This window comes from Copadichromis virginalis, linkage group LG13 (genome assembly GCF_057382275.1).
Source record: "Copadichromis virginalis isolate Kocher_CV1m ecotype Utaka linkage group LG13, C_Virginalis_male_GT1.1, whole genome shotgun sequence".
Taxonomy (NCBI): Eukaryota; Metazoa; Chordata; class Actinopteri; order Cichliformes; family Cichlidae; genus Copadichromis; species Copadichromis virginalis.
In genome coordinates this window covers 28,044,325-28,065,075 of record NC_140630.1, presented here as the reverse complement: position 1 = coordinate 28,065,075, position 20,751 = coordinate 28,044,325, and the positions used below count along the sequence as shown (strand labels likewise).

The 20,751-nt window shown below is 40.3% G+C and overlaps 1 protein-coding gene across 2 annotated transcripts in view; it reads left to right on the top strand.

Annotated features, from left to right (window-relative positions):
• The window catches only part of LOC146695882 (gamma-aminobutyric acid receptor subunit pi), an 81,636-nt gene extending 75,918 nt beyond the window's left edge, over positions 1 to 5,718 (top strand). For both annotated transcript variants that reach the window (XM_085478357.1, XM_085478356.1), the window contains 2 exons: positions 215 to 405; positions 617 to 5,718. In XM_085478357.1, the coding sequence (XP_085334483.1) occupies positions 215 to 405; positions 617 to 982 (557 nt within the window). In that variant the 3' untranslated portion in view covers positions 983 to 5,718. The remainder of the gene's footprint in view (positions 1 to 214; positions 406 to 616) is intronic.
• Positions 5,719 to 20,751: the final 15,033 nt, after the last annotated feature.

Sequence of the window (20,751 nt, the reverse complement as noted above, 5' to 3'; positions counted from 1 at the left end):
TGTATTTTTATTTTTTTGTTGAAATGCATTGGGTTATCAACATTTAGCTTTTTATTGGCATTTCTGCATTTACAACCAATAACTCCCGTTCAAAGCTGACCTTGGCCTGAGGCTAAGTTAAAAAAAAAAACAAAAAAAAAACGTGGTTTTCTTTTTAGGTCTTTAGTGGTTCATCAAAGAATCCTACTTGACCACTGTCTGTGTTCTGTGCCAGGAGTGACCACAGTACTGACCATGACAACTCTGATGATGGGAGCCCGGACATCACTACCCAATGCCAACTGCTTCATCAAGGCCATCGATGTGTATTTGGGGATCTGCTTCAGCTTTATCTTCGGAGCACTTATTGAGTACGCTGTGGCCCACTTCTGCACCCTCACTCACGCTGATGCACACATGCTCATGGTGAGATACTCCTGGATGTACTTACATTAACTGTTGATTGTTGTGGTCATTACTGTTGTCACAGTCATTGTGTTCATCATGGTGGTCGCTGTCATTATCATCGTCATCATCATGTCACCATGAGCATTTTGGGGTAAGTTGGATTTCTCGGATGTAAACGCATTGTGTTTTTGTTTTAATTCAAACCTAATCTTTCTTCTCTATCTTGCAGTACGGCCACCGAATGTACGACTTTGATGATGAAATGAACGGCATCGTCACCACCATCTCCACTCACTCCAACAGGGCCAAGAGGCGCAAGGAGCCCGCTGCAACTTCTCCTTCAGTTCCCGCCTCAACAGAACTCGCTGTCAGGCCCTCTAGCCCCTCGGGCAGTGAGCCCAAGCCTGAGGCGGCACCTCCAGAGCACACCAACTGGTGCCTCACTGTTCTGGCCACCCTCCGCAAGATTCTGCGCGCCATACACTGTTGTCATGTGGAGAACCCCCACCATATAGACAACTACTCCAGAGTCACCTTTCCACTGTCTTTTGTCATTGTTAACCTACTCTACTGGACATATTATCTGTACTTTTAGCATTTGTTTAAGTGCTGCATATGTCCAGGAGAGTTTAAGATGGAGAGTGTTAGTAGACAATAAGTGTACCTTACTGTACATACGTACAGTAAGTGTAATTCAGGTGTGTTTTGGGTTGAATGTGTAAAACTTCTACATTTGGACTCATGAGCGAGGTCGCATTGTCATATGGGATTGTTCTGGTGGAAAAAGGGAATGCTCATAATTGCAGCTCCATTTTAAATATTAATAAGTATTCAAACTATGACATTGCTTAAAATTTGATGGAATTGGTTTTGATAAAAATTGGCCTACCTGACTATGACATGGTGATATTTTATAAATTCTGTCACGCTTTAATATTTATTTTAGGATGGAGCTGTAATTGAAGGCTTTATGACAGAATTCACCTGTGCTATTGAGTGTGAACAAATTCACATTCCACTTTGAGTCTCTTTTATGATGGATTGATCATTGATATTTTACAACTCCTGTTTCTGCCTGCAGGCACAACATTTAGAGTGAAATAGCAAAAGTAACAGATGGCAGAAGAGGGCTGAAAACGACAGGCAAGGGAGGTGGAAAAATCACTACAATGGAGCATGTGTTGAGAAATATAAACCTCCAAAGGACGAGCTTTCTACTCATTGTTGAAAGCTCTCATTCTTCTGTGTCCTTGTGTGAGTTATTTTTAATTCACTGCAGTACTGTTTCTCCCAGCCTGCATATGACCCTTTTTTCATTTCTATAAATGTAGTGGCCTTGGATACCTTCAGTTGTATTCTGGAAATCTGGCTATCGTGAACAGTTTAATGGCACTTGTCACGGTATGAATCTGTTCTGCTATTTCATAAAGGGAAGCACACCTGCACACTCCAAGATATGGAAGTCCAAAGGGATCCATGTTAAATAAATAAATATCAAATTACAAATGAAAATTCATGTTAATAAATAGAGTGAGATTTTATATATATATGTGCTCGGCCTTTAGATGTAGAAATACTCTTTACTTTTGTTAAATCCCAGCCTAGAGTATGCTAGCCAGCCAACCAGCTAGATTAGCTTCTCAGTCTTCTCAGTCCAGATTGTTATTTTCTTTTTCATCAAATTGCTAGATTTTAGAGCGCTGACTAATCTTGTGAGTTCAAAAATAAAATAGGCTTTTAAACATATAACTGCCAGCTAGCAAGACTGTTGTAGGAACATAATTTCTATAGTCATGTGAAAAAAAGAAAAAAAAGAAACGTTCACAGGAGTCTTTACACAAAAGTGTTCTAGAGATAAATTCAAGGCCACCTGGAAGCTAAAGCTTGGCTGGAATTGGGTCATTGAACAGGACAATGATCACAAGATCACCAGCAAGTCTCCAGCAGAATGGCTGGAAAAGAAAAGAACCAAGGTGTTTTGACTGCACAACATTCAAACTTGACTGAAATGCAGTAGTGGCACCTTAAGAGAGCTGTAACGGAACTAAATCAATATTGTACAGAAGAGTGGGTCAAAATTTCTCTGTAAGAGGCTGAAAAAAGTTCATACTGAAAATTATTATTTAATTTTTCACATGAATAATATGTTGTCTTCTTCCACAGCAGTTTTAGTAAGAAAAAGTATTAATATCTAATGAAAAACTTAACATGAAATAAAGCGTCATTGAAAATGGCATCCTGTAAATCACGTTGTAGAACAAAACATTTCTTATAAATTATAGTAGCTTAATTTTAATAGTGTCTGAAATAATCTCATTAGATCATCTGTATACTTCAGTTTATTTGTATTATTATTTATTTATATTGGAGCTTTTGGGTTTCCATACTAACTGGCAGGCATAATGGAAAACACAGGTGTAAATATAAAGGACAGCAGACATATACCAATACAGACAGGTACTATGTTACAGTGATAAATATATGCAGTATTTCTCTCTCTATGGGTTGGCTGGTAGTGTTTTCACTGTGGTTTTTCAATGGATCGGACAGTTAAAGTGTTAAAATTTTTAAGATGGATTTAAATATGAAATGGATAAAATATTTAAATAGGATGTTGTCATCTGAAAGTTATCTAAATGGAAAATACATAGAAATGTTTGAGGTACTGTTGGGTCAGAAGTTTATATACACTCAACGTTGGCATGGATGTCAAGGTAAGTTTGGGGTTTTAATCATTTGTTTGAACTGCTCTTTTTCCAGGGTGGAATGATTGTGTATATGATACATCTTTAATAACTTTAAAAAGCAAGACTTTTGTGCAGTAGCGTAAACCACAAATTTTCAATGGGGCTGAGATCAGAGTTTTTGGGAAGCTCATTCCAGATGTTCAGTGTTAGCCTGCTTTGTCCCATCCAAAACCTGTTTTGATGTGTGTTTGGGATCATTGTATTTCTGTTGTACATCCAGTTGTATCCAAGTTATAATCATCTCCTCCTTTCTTTTTTGTTCTATCCACTTTATGGAATGTATTAAGACCCTTGGCAGCACAACAGCCCAAGAGCATGATGCTAGCACCACCGTGCTTGGCTAGTAGTATAGTGTTCTTAGCTTTAAAAGTCTCACATTTTTTTATTGTGGCTAAATAGCTCATTTTTTGTCTCACTAGACCATAAAACCTTTCTCTAGAAAGCATTTGTATGTGGGCAGCTGGAAAATTGGATGTGAGCTTTTGAGGCAGAGGCGTTTTTTTTTTTTTCAGATAGCACCCTCTTAGTCCATGGTGATATCAAACTCACTTTACTGTCGATAGTAACGCTGGTGTCCCAGCGTTTCCAGTTCATTGCAAGCTTCTTTCTTAGTGGTTTATTAGTTGTTCCTAAACATCCTAACTAATTTACTCTCATTTAAAGGTGAAACTTTGGGCCTTCTTTCTGACCTTGGCAAATTAGTGAAACATTTGAACCTCCACTGATATAAAGTTGATTGACCTGACAATCTTGGAATCTGCAGTTTATAGAAATGGTGCCAAGAGACCTTCTTGACCAACTTGTGTGAATCTACAATTCTCTTTCTCAGATCTTCTCTGAGTTTCTTGGACTTCCCCATTTTCATGAGTACTGGTCAATTGAATGAGGGCTGTCAAAAAAAAAAACTTTTTGTCAATGATGATCACGAACGAGAAGTTAATAGGCCTTGGCCATGTCAAGTTAAAAGACATCGGAGAACCTTGAGCGGCACTTTGAATATTTGAATGCATGCTTTATATTTGAGCCTTTATGTATAGGTTTGAGGCTGTGCAGATTTGCAAATATCTAAAGAAATTCAAACACCCAATTCTTGTTTTTTTTTTCTTTACAATCATTAAAGATGTTGTACAATCATCCCACCTTGGAAAAGACAAGTTTAAAGAAAACCTTAAAAACACAAAATGACCCTCATGAACATTATGAGTGCATGTAAACGACTGTACTCAACTGTGGAACTCTTCAGTTTTGTAAACTGTTAACTCTCAACTGTTTCAGTTGAGATGATACAGCACATTCTCTGTCAGCGTTGTGAACCAAAGAACCAAAGACTTCAATTTAATTCAAACATTCCTCTTCGTTTCCCTTTAGTTCCCAAGAGATTTTTCAAGTTATGTCATGTTTGTTATTCATTGAAGAACTCTGAAATAGCATGAAGTTCATATTTCAGATAGAAAACAGGATTCAGTTGAATATCAGAGGTGCATGTTTATTTATTGCTCAGTACTCAGTATTGCTATGACATAATATCACTCATTTAATATGAAAACTGGTACAAGTTTCACCATGATACAAGTCTCAGAGGTTCCATTTCTAAGAACTACTTCTCAGTGTGCAGTGACGAGCTAAATTGTTCATATTTGAATGTGCTTCATTTTAGCTTCTACTTCTCCTTTTAACCATTTTTGAATATACCATCAACTACCAAACATTTTGATTGATCTTTGTCTGATTATAATACAAAAGTAGGATATTTTTTTGTTTATGCTCTTCCTGCATGATTGTCAATCGTATCTTTTGTTTTTTGTTGGGGTTTTTCCGTTGCTTGATTTGTTTTGGTTCAACATGATAGAGAGGAATCATCACTAAAGAGTAAGAAAAGACTGTTTCATGAACAAGATGTATATTTTCATTTGATTTGGGCTCTCATCTGAGTTTAAAGTAAGAATCTGCTCAAACTTCTGTTTTCTTTTTCACTTTTTTTCAAAACTTTGAAAGAAATGAATGATCTGTGACTGTGTTCTCTGGACGCACTGATCTGGGGGAAAGGTTAACGTGATAAAACATAGACTGCCGGGTTTTATATAATATGGCACCACAGTCATAGTTCTGATAGTAATCTTCTCAGTGAAAAGTACAAGAAATGAATGCCAATATGGAGCCAAAGAACCACAAAAGCAACCACTGAAGCATCTTGTCAGTGTGGACGCACAGAGTCGTAAGGTTGTCCTAAGGTATGGCTCCACAGTTGCAACTACAATGTAAATGCCTGTTTGCTCTAAATGGACAGCATTGTTGACGGTGAAGGTGCAAACAAGATCGTTTGGACATGTTTGGAGCAACAGTTGGACTGCCCCCCCCCCCCCTTCTGTCCTTTTGTGGGACCTGTCAATCTTCCAGGAGACACTGGCTATTATAACAGCCTCACAGTTCTTGGGACATCTTCATGTACAATCTATTTATACACTATAGTACCATGTTAATATAGACTTCAGTTTCCTTATTGTAAATAAATAGTAACACTATGCATGTTTAGTCTGTGTATGAATATGAATGATAGCAATAAAAAAAAGAGGTTTAACGTGTTCATTGTTGACACTCTTTATACAGCTATAGTATAGTAACTATAGTAACTATAGTGTTGTGTATGACTATGGCATCATCAACCAACACAGCAGTCTGAAAGTCGCATCATTTTCCAGAATCAAAATTACAAATGCAGAATCAGAGACCAGCTAGCCTTCAGACATGCAAATGTGTTTGTGTTGCAGATGTTTGGAATGCCCTCCAGCTCCCTTAGCTCTGACTCAGCAGAATACCGAGTGAGGTCGTCTCTCTCTCTCTCTCACACACACAAACACACATTTCTTTAAAGGGGCGAATTCAGTAGGTTGCTTTTCTTTAAAGACATACCAAGCCACTTTGCTGTTTGGTGCTTCCAATTGGAAATTAACTGAATTTTTAAAACATTTTCATCATCTAGAGTAGAGAATTTGGGCAAACTATTAAATAAGTCTTCAACCAACTTTTTAAAAAAAAGTCCAGATGCTTTTCTTTCCAAGCTCCTTATACTATTAAATAAATTATTTTTTATTAAAAGGGTGAAGAAAAAAAGTATTTCTGCAGCAGAGTCCAGCTTTGGAGGACTGAGTGTATATGTTTGTGTTCTTTGTAAATCTAAAGACTTTTTCATACATGCATTACGCTGCACTGCTTGTACCACAACAAATCTATTAGAAGTTAGAACTACAGTTGATGTAGATGTACACAGTTACTCACAAAAAATAAACATAAATGAGATCTAAACAGGGTCGAACCGGGCAAAAGTCTTTCATATACTGTTACAGTAATATTAAAATGAAAATTGGTGGATATTTTAAATATTTAACTTTATTTTCCTCAGGGCATGAATGATAGGATTGAATGTCTGACCTCAATTTTTTATCTCTGTGCTGGCAGGTGTAAAATGCTCTAATGTTTCCAATATAAGTGTTCATAATCCTCACACTGTAAATCCTGATCCTCTACTGGATCAATCTCCCAGAATCTAGAAATCCCTTTAAAAGAGATCATGATGTGACGCGTATCAAAGGTGCAGATTTGGGCCTCTCCGTGGCAGATGTTTTATGTTCTCTGATCGGGAATGACCTGCTCAGTGATGAGAGGGAGCTTGAATGCCTTGATGATACCCTCTAAGCAAAATTTTGTGTCGTAGCCCTGTGGTGCTCACATGGTTGCTAAATGAAGCTGATAATATCCTTGATATTGTTTACACCATGTAAATAATGCAGTCTTCTTAAATAACCATGAACAATGCAGACTTGAGGCAGCTTGCATGTCCCCGTGTAGCATTCATCATGAATAGCATCGCTTGCAGAGATAAAACTGATTGGATTTGACCTATCTGTGGCCCTGAAGATGAAAATCTGATCCAATCAAAGCTGACATGGCTTTGCAGTTGCACTTCAGCACTCAAGACTCATGGTTGCCAGTTTGACTCTGTTAGGCATTTTCTGCAGCTTCAGGTTCTCCTCCACCATTTATATATCGTGGGTTTCCACAGTGACACAGACTACATATCTTCAGCAGGAAGTTCTCTAGAACATTTACAAGAAAAAAAGTCACGTCTTGGCTTTGACATATCCAGCAAAACATTATCACAACCTTTTAGCATGTACTGAGAATACTGAAAGATGTCAGAACAAGTGTGCTCCAAGCAGCATTCAGTCAACTAGCACCAACTAACAACACGAAGCATGCGGTCATATAACTACATGCAGCACCATAATGCATTCACAAGAGCTGGTAAACAGCATGTTATAGTGAAGATGTGGAAACAGTAACTGGCTCTTATGATCCACTGTTTGATTCTCAGGAGACTGAGATGTTGTTTGAGCGTGAGCTAGCTAAAATAGTACAAGTCTATCAGTTTAATTGCATTTAAGTAGTGACTAATCACAACAGCAGTCACCTCATGGTCTACAGAGAAACCCCAACAATCAAACAACCACCTTTGAGCAAGCACTTGGAGACAGTGGGAAGGACAAACTCCCTTTAAACAGGAAGAATCCTCCAGCAGAACCAGGGTGGAGCAGCCTAACCAACCAATTAGGTTGATGACAGCAACATAAAAAACAAACAAACAGAGCACACAAAGAAATACTAGAAACAAGGATTTTACAACCCTTACTCATCAAAGGGTTTTTCTATATTGCTCCTTTTATAGGCAAAAAGAAGCGCATAGTGGTCGATCAAAAATAATGTTTAAATTAAAGGTTTTCTGATGAGAGTTCAGTTCCAGGTATTTGTTTTAATGCATCATACAAAAGGTAAAATTAAGTTCATTTTATAAGTTAAGATCCATATCAGAGCTGAATAAGGATGCAAAGCGGGGGCTTATTTTGTGATCAACAAGTTATCAAAGTTATGTTAAAGTGAAGTGATCCACCCACTGTTACATCCAATTTCAAAACAGCGTTGGGTGTAACAGTTCCATAGTAAAGTATTTTTGTCATCACATTATATTTTTCACTTTTCTACAGTAGATTGTATTTTAATACTGTGGATGAAGTAATTACATTACAGTTACAATTATGTTGTTACTTGTGTTAAACCAGTTTCTCAACTGGACAACAATCTCTGTAAAAATAACATCTTTCCTTACAGTCAGTGCATCCTTTTTTTAGGGTGGCTGTATGCCTCTCGGAACTATCGCTTATATCAGTTTAAAAACTGATAAGATGAGTCATAGTGTGAAGCCTGTTACCCTCCCCACAGGACTTGGAGCCTGAATCTGGACTGAATGAGGCTGAGAAGTGGAAGGTTATCACAACATCAAAACACATCTCAGGGTGGTAGATTCGAGGATGTAGCAGCCTGAGTGAGAGCAATACAGCATTTGTCTCGACAGAAAACTCCCACGGGAATATAAAATAATGTGTGCAATTGTTTTTCCTCACAGTCTGTGGAATATCAATAGTGGTCCAATCAGATGGAGTGTAGCAGGAGATAGAGGCTGCGAGTAATTGCAATCTAGCTGAGCAGATAAATGTCGTTTGGGTTTACTGACAGACAATTGAGCATGCATTTTAGAAGAATGCAGCGAATTGATGTGAACATTTTTGATGCAACAAGAATTCCTGCTTTGTCTTTAAGTCCAGCCACACTGGCCACTTTGTGTCTCTGCATCCAAAACCCTTTAAAGATCCTTGAACGAGAAAGGTGTGACATGTCCGTCATTAACTAATTCTGTAAACAGTCACACTCTTTAACCTCCTCAAACCATGGCGTGTTCCTTTCTCCTGCCACCAGGGCGTGGTGCTCAATGTCGCCACGAGATGGCGGTATAGAACCACGATTAACCATCACACACATCCACTGCAGTGCGAGAAGAGCTGCACTGTGCAGCAAACCATAAAAAGATTGACTCGCATGTTGGTGCACTGAGAAATCGCTATTATAAAAATGTACTGACCCGCTCCCCTCTAATATTTTAAGCCAATTACATGTGTGGAACTTTGTTGTTTTGCTGTTGTGCAGGTTTAGTGTTTGTGTCTTCAGGGAGCCGCAGGTTACAGTGACAAGAGAAGACATGATGCTCATTAAAATGGGGTTCAGCTTGTGTGACGGAATGGTTTAAGCAAATTATGAAGCTGAAAATATGACTGCAGCGTTAATAAGAATCTTAATGAATTGACAAGATTGATTGGTTTGAAGTTGCTCGTTTATATTTTTTGATGTATAAAACTGAAATGAATCCTTCATAGAAAGAAAAGAACTGTCAAAATGCTGCTCCTGCTGCTGCAGTATTTACCCTTTATAAGAATTTCTTACTATGTTTATGAAATGAATAAGCTTGCATCCAGTTAATGAACTGATCACCATAATAAGCATCCTCATTGGTGTGATTGCTGATTGCTATGCAGTCGCAATTACGCTCATGTTGTCTTTTTGATTTTTTTTTTTTTGCTAACCTGCAGCTCAAAATTTTTCATTTTATTGATATGCATGCAATTTGATGCTGTTTGCTTCGTTTTCATGCATAAATCTGCATTTTTCATGAGATATCCTGAAAATCACGAAGGCACTTTGCTGCTAATTCATATGCTAAACTGTGCACAGTCCTTTGCACGGTTCTTTTTTCAAATGATTTAATTAAATTCCCTGACACTCATGCATTAGTCACTGTATACTGCATGACTAATTTTAATAGTATCGCATACTGATTTGTACCTGGGCTTTCTATGATAACATATACAGTTTATTTAGAGTTAGATAATGCATTAAGGTCTTTGGAGGATCATTCAGTCTACTTAAAACACAAAAGACAAGTTTGAACCTTTGACGTCTATAGTGAAGGAATCTGAACCCATTATGGTTTTTGCTGAGATTGTTTACGACTGTTTCCCTTAGAGGGAAAGGTCACTGCAAATCATCACACACTTGTTTTGAGTGATCACTTTTATCCTGTGATGAAACATTTGTATCCTGTTGTGTGTGCTGGCTATAGATCAACATGTTAAACCCTTCTCTCTCCATCAACATTATCAAAACAACAAATGACTGAATATATTTTAGAAAAATGGTCTTTCATCCCTTCAAGAGAATTACAGCGACTTGAAGACTGGCCAACACTTCACTAAGACATGTTCAAGGGGAACAGTAACCCTTCGTCACCCATATTATTATCTTTTTAAATGCCCATAACTGGAACAAAATTATGCAAAGTTCCACTGACCACAATTGTAACTCACCACTGGCATTCAGTAAAAATCCAGTCTGAACCTGCTTATTACTGCACAGTGACGAGGTCTGGATGAGCTAATTATTAAGACGTATGGGTTATTATTATCATTATGTCTATAATATGCTGTCTAAGGTTCACTTTCTAAGGTGGCCCCATCATTCTCACTGTACTGTACAAGAATATAGGCTAGCACACACCAGTGGAATTTTTAAATGATCACCACTCCACACTCATTGAAGTATTTGATGATACAACCGTGTGTAAAATAAAGTTTTCCCAGGACTCTCTGCAGTCTCATAAAAAACACACAGCTTATGATTCATCAGCTTGTAGAACAACCTTTAGCAGTAATAACTTGAAGTTCTTTATGACTTTAACCGTCTCCTACATCATTATTTACAACATTGATTTAGTTCATGGAGGTTTTGAAAAATTAGTTGACATCTGGGCTTTGACTGGATCATTGCAGGACCTTGATTGTTCTCTTTTTCAACCATTCTGTTGAAGATTTGATGTTATGATTGGGATCACTGTCCTTGTTGCATCACCCAATGCGGGCCAAGCTGAATCTTTTGAACAGTTGGCCTCAAATTGGTTTTTGGTTCATGGTCAACTCAGTGACTGCAAGGCACCCAAATCACCTCATGGGGACCCCTGCTTTTCAGAAAGAAGAGGTTTTCTCCTAGTAATCCTTCTAAGCATAACATTTACTTACTTAAGGCCTGTATAGTCTGAGATGTAGCTGAGATGTTGATGCTTTATCTTTTTAAAAATATATCTATAAACATTTCTTAAGAATTCCTGAGCGTGCCAAGAGTGTAGCATTGTGTTAACATACACCTGAATGCTTCAGCAAAACGCTGCTTTTACAGGGGCAGTCACACATGCCGATGATCACTTAATTCAAGTGCATTAATTTGATTACTGCTACATATCCTTCTTAATTCATATAGAAGCAGTGAGGATATAGCCTGCTTAGTTTTTTAGAGTAAAGTATATACATGTTTTCTTGTGTGCTTTTACTGTAATGCATTGCAATCTATTGTAGAAATCAACTTCAGCTGCATCTGCAACTCAGTCAGTACCAAAAATCAGGTAAAGCATTATATAAAAAATAAATAAATCATAAATCAGCTTCTCAGTAAATACCTCATTAGACGCAGTTTACCTGAAACGATTAAAAAATGCAAAACCAGAATCAATAATTCTTGCTGAGCAATCAATCAGTGAAAACTGCAATTTAAATATTACTGACTATATACAACCAAGTGCCTGACAATTAAGCTGAATTATAACGATAAGGAAATTATACAAGAATATAAGGATTTTGACAGCGAGAGGGGGGAAAACCAGCACGTTAGAATATAAATATAATTAAAGCTGCAAGCAGCGTTATGAGGGCCCTCGCACCCCCGGCGTGTCGAGCCATGCCCAACACCTGAAACCAGCACGTCCGATCTGATGTCACATTGATGGAATTCATGCATTTAACCACCAGCTAACATTTCAACTCATTCATTCATGATTAGTTAGTCGTTCCACTAGGTGGCGCTCTAACCATTATGTACAAATGGCATAACAAACATTTCCGAGCTCGAGTCTCATCACGCCTATGAGCTTTGGGAGAGATTGGACATTGTGTTTTTGAGTGACAGCAGATTAGTGCTTTTTGGCGAGTGATTGAAACTCTACGTGCCGCCATGACCACCCCGTTTCCCTGAACGGAAAAAGCTTCGCAATTTAACATCACAAAGGTCTTTAGATTCTACACACTGAAGAATGCTTCAATATGATGAAATCCCTTGGAGGAGTTCGTCAAAGTATGAAGCCTGAAAAGAGGGGAAAATGTCGCCAAAATTACACATTAATTTTAAAATGGCTGACTTCCTGTTGGATTTGGGCTATTGCTCCAAGAGACTTTTTTGTACATCTTGATATTTTCCATAAGCTTACCAGGTTTCAGACTCATAGATGAAACACAGAGCAGGGGCTGTTGTTTTGAAATTTTGTAGGGGGCGCTGTGGAGCAATTTCGCGCTATTCAATGAAAATGATCACATGACAACAAAGCCTTCATCCATTTGGAGGTGTGGGCCAAATTTCAAGCCTCTATAAACTTGCAAGCCCCTCAAAAGCCACTTCATCTTTCATGTTGAACAGCGTTGCCACCAGGGTGCACCGTTCAGTTTAAAGTCACAATTTTTGCACTGAAGCATCACGAGGGACTGATGGTGATATTCACCGCTTTTGAGGTGGCCACGATGAACCTGTGAAAATCAGTACAACAAAATTAAAGCCATGACATTTCCTGTTGCCACTAGGTGGCGCTGTACGTATTCCCGACAATGGGCACATCAATCTGTTCAGGGCGGGTCTGACATCATGCCTGTAAAGTCTGGTACTGAACAGACTGGATTTCATTGAGTTATACTAATTTGTTTCTTCATGGCGTGACATCAAAGTTCGCCATGCTGCTGGGGTCACACCCTTTTGCGAAAAGTCACAGTTTTCACTGTAACCCAAGACCAACTCCTTAAGGCTTTCCTGGAGAAATTTGAGGCTGCAGATGTCACCCATCACAATACTGTACCCCAAAGTGTAAAACATGACATTTCCTGTTCCCACTAGGTGGCGCTGTCCCTGGTGTCAAATATGGCAGTTGAAATATGTTCAGGGGTGGAGCCTTATCATATGTGTTCACTTTGGTCAAGGTCAGAAAATGTATGACAAAATGAGAGGCAATAAGATTTTCATGGCGAGTCATCGAAATTCGCCATGGCGCCACGGCCTCATAGTATTGTGAAAACTCAAAAGCTCCGCAATTTAACATGGCCCAGGTGTGTAGTTGACACTGACCAAAGATGAAGCTTATACAACCAAATCCCAAGGAGGAGTTCGCAAAAGTTCGAGGCATGGAAATGGCAAAATTAGAGCCAAAATGTCACCTTCTCTTCCAAATGGCGGACTTCCTGTTGGGTTTGCATCAATGGGCCCACAGACTTTTTTGTTCGACTCGGCATGATACACATGTGTGCCAAATTTCATACATGTAGCTCAAACCATGTGGTCGTAGGGCTGCATTTAACAAGGCATAGGTGGCGCTGTAGAGCCATTTCCCAGTGCTCATATGTAAAACCATTAAAATACAAAATTTTTCACCAGACCTGGCATGTGTGCAAAATTTCATGAGTTTTTGAGCATGTTTAGGCCCTCAAAAAGGCCCTTGTTTGGGGTGAATAATAATAATAATTAAAGCTGCAAGCAGCGTTATGAGGGCCCTCGCACCCCCGGCACGTCGAACCACTGCCAACACCTCAAACCGGCACGTCCGATGTGATGTCACATTGATGGATTTCATGCTTTTAATCACCAGCTAACATTTCATCTTATTCAACCAGGATTATAGTCATGCCACTAGGTGGCGCTCTAACCATTATTGACAAATAGCATAACAAACATTTCCAAGCTCGAGTCTCATCACACCTGCGACCTTTGGGAGAGATTGGACATTGTGTTTTTTAGTGACAGCAGATTACTGCTTTTTGCGAGTGATTGAAACTCTACGTGCCGCCATGACCACCCCGTTTCCCTGAACGGAAAAAGCTTCGCAATTTAACATCACAAAGGTCTTTAGATTCCACACACTGGAGAATGGTTCAATATGATGAAATCCCTTGGAGGAGTTCGTCAAAGTATGAGGCCTGAAAAGGGGGGAAAATGTCATCAAAATTACACATTAATTTTAAAATGGCTGACTTCCTGTTGGATTTGGGATATTGCTCCAAGAGACTTTTTTGTACACCTTGATATCTTACACAAGCTTACCAAGTGTCAGACTCATAGATGAAACACAGAGCAGGGGCTGATGTTTTGAAATATTGTAGGGGGCGCTGTGGAGCCATTTTGCGCTATTCAAGGAAAATGGTTACATAACAACAATGCCTTCATCCATTTGGAGGTGTGTGCCAAATTTCAAGCCTCTATAAACTTTCCAAGCCCCTCAAAAGCCACTTCATCTTTCATGATGAACCGCGTTGCCACCAGGGTGCGCCGTTCAGTTTAAAGTCACAATTTTTGCACTGAAGCATCACGAGGGACTGATGGTGATATTCACCGCTTTTGAGGTGGCCACGATGAACCTGTGAAAATCAGTACAACAAAGTTAAAGCCATGACATTTCCTGTTGCCACTAGGTGGCGCTGTCCGTATTTCCGACAATGGGCACATCAATCTGTTCAGGGCGGGTCTGACATCATGCCTGTAAAGTCTGGTACTGATCAGACTGGATTTCATTGAGTTATACTAATTTGTTTCTTCATGGCGTGACATCAAAGTTCGCCATGCTGCTGGGGTCACACCCTTTCGTGAAAAGTCACAGTTTTCACTGTAACCCAAGACCAACTCCTTAAGGCTTTCCTGGAGAAATTTGAGGCTGCAGATGTCACCCATCACAATACTGTACCCCAAAGTGTAAAACATGACATTTCCTGTTCCCACTAGGTGGCGCTGTCCTTGATGTCAAATATGGCAGTTGAAATATGTTCAGGGGTGGAGCCTTATCATATGTGTGCTCTTTGGTCCAGATCGGAACATGTATGACAGAATGAGAGGCAATAAGATTTTCATGGCGAGTCATCAAAATTCGCCATGGCGCCACGGCCTCATACTATTGTGAAAACTCAAAAGCTCCGCAATTTAACATGGCACAAGGGTGTAGTTGACACTGTCCAAATTTGAAGCTTATAGGACCAAATCCCAAGGAGGAGTTCGTTAAAGTTCGAGGCATGGAAATGGCAAAATTAGAGCCAAAATGTCACCTTCTCTTCCAAATGGCGGACTTCCTGTTGGGTTTGCGTCAATGGGCCCACAGACTTTTTTGTTCGACTCGGCATGATACACATGTGTGCCAAATTTCATACATGTAGCTCAAACGATGTGGTCGTAGGGCTGCATTTAACAAGGCATAGGTGGCGCTGTAGAGCCATTTCCCAGTGCTCATATGTAAAACCATTAAAATACAAAATTTTTCACCAAACCTGGCATGTGTGCAAAATTTCATGAGTTTTTGAGCATGTTTAGGCCCTCAAAAAGGCCCTTGTTTGGGGTGAATAATAATAATAATAATAAGAAACGGAGCAGATACAATAGGGCCTTCGCACTCTCAGTGCTCGGGCCCTAATAATAATTAAAGCTGCAAGCAGCGTTATGAGGGCCCTCGCACCCTGGCGTGTCGAGCCACGCCCAACACCTAAAACCAGCACGTCCAATGTGATGTCACATTGATGGAATTCATGCATTTAACCACCAGCTAACATTTCATCTCATTGAACCATGATTATAGTCGTTCCACTAGGTGGCGGTCTAACTATTACTGACAAATGGCATAACAAACATTTCCGAGCTCGAGTCTCATCACACCTGCGACGTTTGGGAGAGATTGGATATTGTATTTTTGAGTGACAGCAGATTACTGCTTTTTGGCGAGTGATTGAAACTCCACGTGCCGCCATGACAACCCCGTTTCCCTGAACGTAAAAAGCTTCGCAATTTAACATCACAAAGGTCTTTAGATTCCACAAACTTCAGATCGGTCCAATCTGATGAAATCCCTTGGAGGAGTTCGTCAAAGTATGAAGCCTGAAAAGAGGGGAAAATGTCGCCAAAATTACACATGAATTTTAAAATGGCTGACTTCCTGTTGGATTTGGGATATTGCTCCAAGAGACTTTTTTGTACATCTTAATATCTTCCATGAGCTTACCAAGTTTCAGACTCATAGATAAAACACAGAGCAGGGGCTGATATTTTGAATCTTTGTAGGTGGCGCTGTGGAGCAATTTCGCGCTATTCAATGAAAATGATCACATGACAACAAAGCCTTCATCCATTTGGGGGTGTGTGCCAAATTTCAAGCCTCTATAAACTTTCCAAGCCCCTCAAAAGCCACTTCATCTTTCATGTTGAACCGCGTTGCCACCAGGGTGCGCCGTTCAGTGTAAAGTCACAATTTTTGCACTGAAGCATCACGAGGGACTGATTGTGATATTCACCGCTTTTGAGGTGGCCACGATGAACCTGTGAAAATCAGTACAACAAAGTGTAAGACATGACATGTCCTGTTGCCACTAGGTGGCGCTGTCCGTATTCCCGACAATGGGCACATCAATCTGTTCAGGGCGGGTCTGACATCATGCCTGTAAAGTCTGGTACTGATCAGACTGGATTTCATTGAGTTATACTAATTTGTTTCTTCATGGCGAGACATCAAAGTTCGCCATGCTGCTGGGGTCACACCCTTTTGCGAAAAGTCACAGTTTTCACTGTAACCCAAGACCAACTCCTTAAGGCTTTTCTGGAGAAATATGAGGCTGCAGATGTCACCCATCACAATACTGTACCCCAAAGTGTAAAACATGACATTTCCTGTTCCCACTAGGTGGCGCTGGCCCTTATGTCAAATATGGCAGTTGAAATATGTTCAGGGGTGGAGCCTTATCATATGTGTTCACTTTGGTCAAGGTCAGAAAATGTATGACAAAATGAGAGGCAATAAGATTTTCATGGCGAGTCATCGAAATTCGCCATGGCGCCACGGCCTCATAGTATTGTGAAAACTCAAAAGCTCCGCAATTTAACATGGCACAAGGGTGTAGTTGACACTGTCCAAATTTGAAGCTTATACGCCCAAATCCCAAGGAGGAGTTCGCAAAAGTTCGAGGCATGGAAATGGCAAAATTAGAGCCAAAATGTCACCTTCTCTTCCAAATGGCGGACTTCCTGTTGGGTTTGCGTCAATGGGCCCACAGACTTTTTTGTTCGTCTTGGCATGATACACATGTGTGCCAAATTTCATACATGTAGCTCAAACGATGTGGTCGTAGGGCTGCATTTAACAAGGCATAGGTGGCGCTCTAGAGCCATTTCCCAGTGCTCATATGTAAAACCATTAAAATACAAAATTTTTCACCAGACCTGGCATGTGTGCAAAATTTCATGAGTTTTTGAGCATGTTTAGGCCCTCAAAAAGGCCCTTGTTTTGCCTGAATAATAATAATAATAATAATAATAATAATAAGAAACAGAGCAGATACAATAGGGCCTTCGCACAGTCAGTGCTCGGGCCCTAATTAAAGCTGCAAGCAGCGTTATGAGGGCCCTCGCACCCTGGCGTGTCGAGCCACGCCCAACACCTAAAACCAGCACGTCCAATGTGATGTCACATTGATGGAATTCATGCATTTAACCACCAGCTAACATTTCATCTCATTGAACCATGATTATAGTCGTCCCACTAGGTGGCGCTCTAACTATTACTGACAAATGGCATAACAAACATTTCCGAGCTCGAGTCTCATCACACCTGCGACGTTTGGGAGAGATTGGATATTGTGTTTTTGAGTGACAGCAGATTACTGCTTTTTGGCGAGTGATTGAAACTCTAAGTGCCGCCATGACCACCCCGTTTCCCTGAACGTAAAAAGCTTCGCAATTTAACATCACAAAGGTCTTTAGATTCCACAAACTTCAGATCGGTCCAATCTGATGAAATCCCTTGGAGGAGTTCGTCAAAGTATGAAGCCTGAAAAGAGGGGAAAATGTCGCCAAAATTACACATGAATTTTAAAATGGCTGACTTCCTGTTGGATTTGGGATATTGCTCCAAGAGACTTTTTTGTACATCTTAATATCTTCCATGAGCTTACCAAGTTTCAGACTCATAGATAAAACACAGAGCAGGGGCTGATATTTTGAAACTTTGTAGGGGGCGCTGTGGAGCAATTTCGCGCTATTCAATGAAAATGATCATATGACAACAAAGCCTTCATCCATTTGGGGGTGTGTGCCAAATTTCAAGCCTCTATAAACTTTCCAAGCCCCTCAAAAGCCACTTCATCTTTCATGTTGAACCGCGTTGCCACCAGGGTGCGCCGTTCAGTGTAAAGTCACAATTTTTGCACTGAAGCATCACGAGGGACTGATGGTGATATTCACCACTTTTGAGGTGGCCACGATGAACCTGTGAAAATCAGTACAACAAAATTAAAGCCATGACATTTCCTGTGGCCACTAGGTGGCGCTGTCCGTATTTCCGACAATGGGCACGTCAATCTGTTCAGGGCGGGTCTGACATCATGCCTGTAAAGTCTGGTACTGATCAGACTGGATTTCATTGAGTTATACTAATTTGTTTCTTCATGGCGTGACATCAAAGTTCGCCATGCTGCTGGGGTCACACCCTTTTGCGAAAAGTCACAGTTTTCACTGTAACCCAAGACCAACTCCTTAAGGCTTTCCTGGAGAAATTTGAGGCTGCAGGTGTCACCCATCACTATACTGTACCCCAAAGTGTAAAACATGACATTTCCTGTTCCCACTAGGTGGCGCTGTCCCTGGTGTCAAATATGGCAGTTGAAATATGTTCAGGGGTGGAGCCTTATCATATGTGTTCACTTTGGTCAAGGTCAGAAAATGTATGACAAAATGAGAGGCAATAAGATTTTCATGGCGAGTCATCGAAATTCGCCATGGCGCCACGGCCTCATAGTATTGTGAAAACTCAAAAGCTCCGCAATTTAACATGGCCCAGGTGTGTAGTTGACACTGACCAAAGATGAAGCTTATACAACCAAATCCCAAGGAGGAGTTCGCAAAAGTTCGAGGCATGGAAATGGCAAAATTAGAGCCAAAATGTCACCTTCTCTTCCAAATGGCGGACTTCCTGTTGGGTTTGCATCAATGGGCCCACAGACTTTTTTGTTCGACTCGGCATGATACACATGTGTGCCAAATTTCATACATGTAGCTGAAACGATGTGGTCGTAGGGCTGCATTTAACAAGGCATAGGTGGCGCTGTAGAGCCATTTCCCAGTGCTCATATGTAAAACCATTAAAATACAAAATTTTTCACCAGACCTGGCATGTGTGCAAAATTTCATGAGTTTTTGAGCATGTTTAGGCCCTCAAAAAGGCCCTTGTTTGGGGTGAATAATAATAATAATAATAATTAAAGCTGCAAGCAGCGTTATGAGGGCCCTCGCACCCCATCGCGTCGAGCCACGCCCAACACCTACAACCAGCACCTCCGATCTGATGTCACATTGATGGAATTCATGCATTTAACCACCAGCTAAATTTTCATCTCATTCAATCATCATTATAGTCGTCCCACTAGGTGGCGCTCTAACCATTACTGACAAATGGCATAACAAACATTTCCAAGCTCGAGTCTCATCACACCTGAGACGTTTGGGAGAGATTGGACATTGTGTTTTTGAGTGACAGCAGATTACTGCTTTTTGGCGAGTGATTCAAACTCTAAGTGCCGCCATAACCACCCCGTTTCCCTGGACGTAAAAAGCTTCGCAATTTAACATCACAAAGGTCTTTAGATTCCACACACTGGAGAATGGTTCAATATGATGAAATCCCTTGGAGGAGTTCGTCAAAGTATGAAGCCTGAAAAGAGGAGAAAATGTCGCCAAAATTGCACATTAATTTTAAAATGGCTGACTTCCTGTTGGATTTGGGATATTGCTCCAAGAGACTTTTTTGTACATCTTGATATCTCCTATAAGCCTACCAGGTTTCAGATTCATACATAAAACACAGAGCTGGGGCTGTGGTTTTGAAATTTTGTAGGGGGCGCTGTGGAGCCATTTTGGGATATTCAATGAAAATGATCACATAACAACAAAGCCTTCGTGACATTGGAGGTGTGTGCCAAATTTCAAGCCTCTATAAACTTGCCAAGACCCTCAAAAGCCACTTCATCTTTCATCGTGAACAGCGTTGCCACCAGGGTGCGCCGTTCAGTTTAAAGTCACAATTTTTGCACTGAAGCATCACGAGGGACTGATGGTGATATTCACCGCTTTTGAGGTGGCCACGATCAACCTGTGAAAATCAGTACAACAAAATTAAAGCCATGACATTTCCTGTTGCCACTAGGTGGCGCTGTCCGTATTTCTGACAATGGGCACATCAATCTGTTCAGGGCGGGTCTGACATCATGCCTGTAAAGTCTGGTACTGATCAGACTGGATTTCATTGAGTTATACTAATTTGTTTCTTCATGGCGTGACATCAAAGTTCGCCATGCTGCTGGGGTCACACCCTTTCGCGAAAACTCACAGTTTTCACTGTAACCCAAGACCAACTCCTTAAGGCTTTCCTGGAGAAATTTGAGGCTGCAGATGTCACCCATTACTATACTGTACCCCAAAGTGTAAAACATGACATTTCCTGTTCCCACTAGGTGGCGCTGTCCTTGAGGTCAAATATGGCAGTTGAAATATGTTCAGGGGTGGAGCCTTATCATATGTGTTCACTTTGGTCAAGGTCAGAAAATGTATGACAAAATGAGAGGCAATAAGA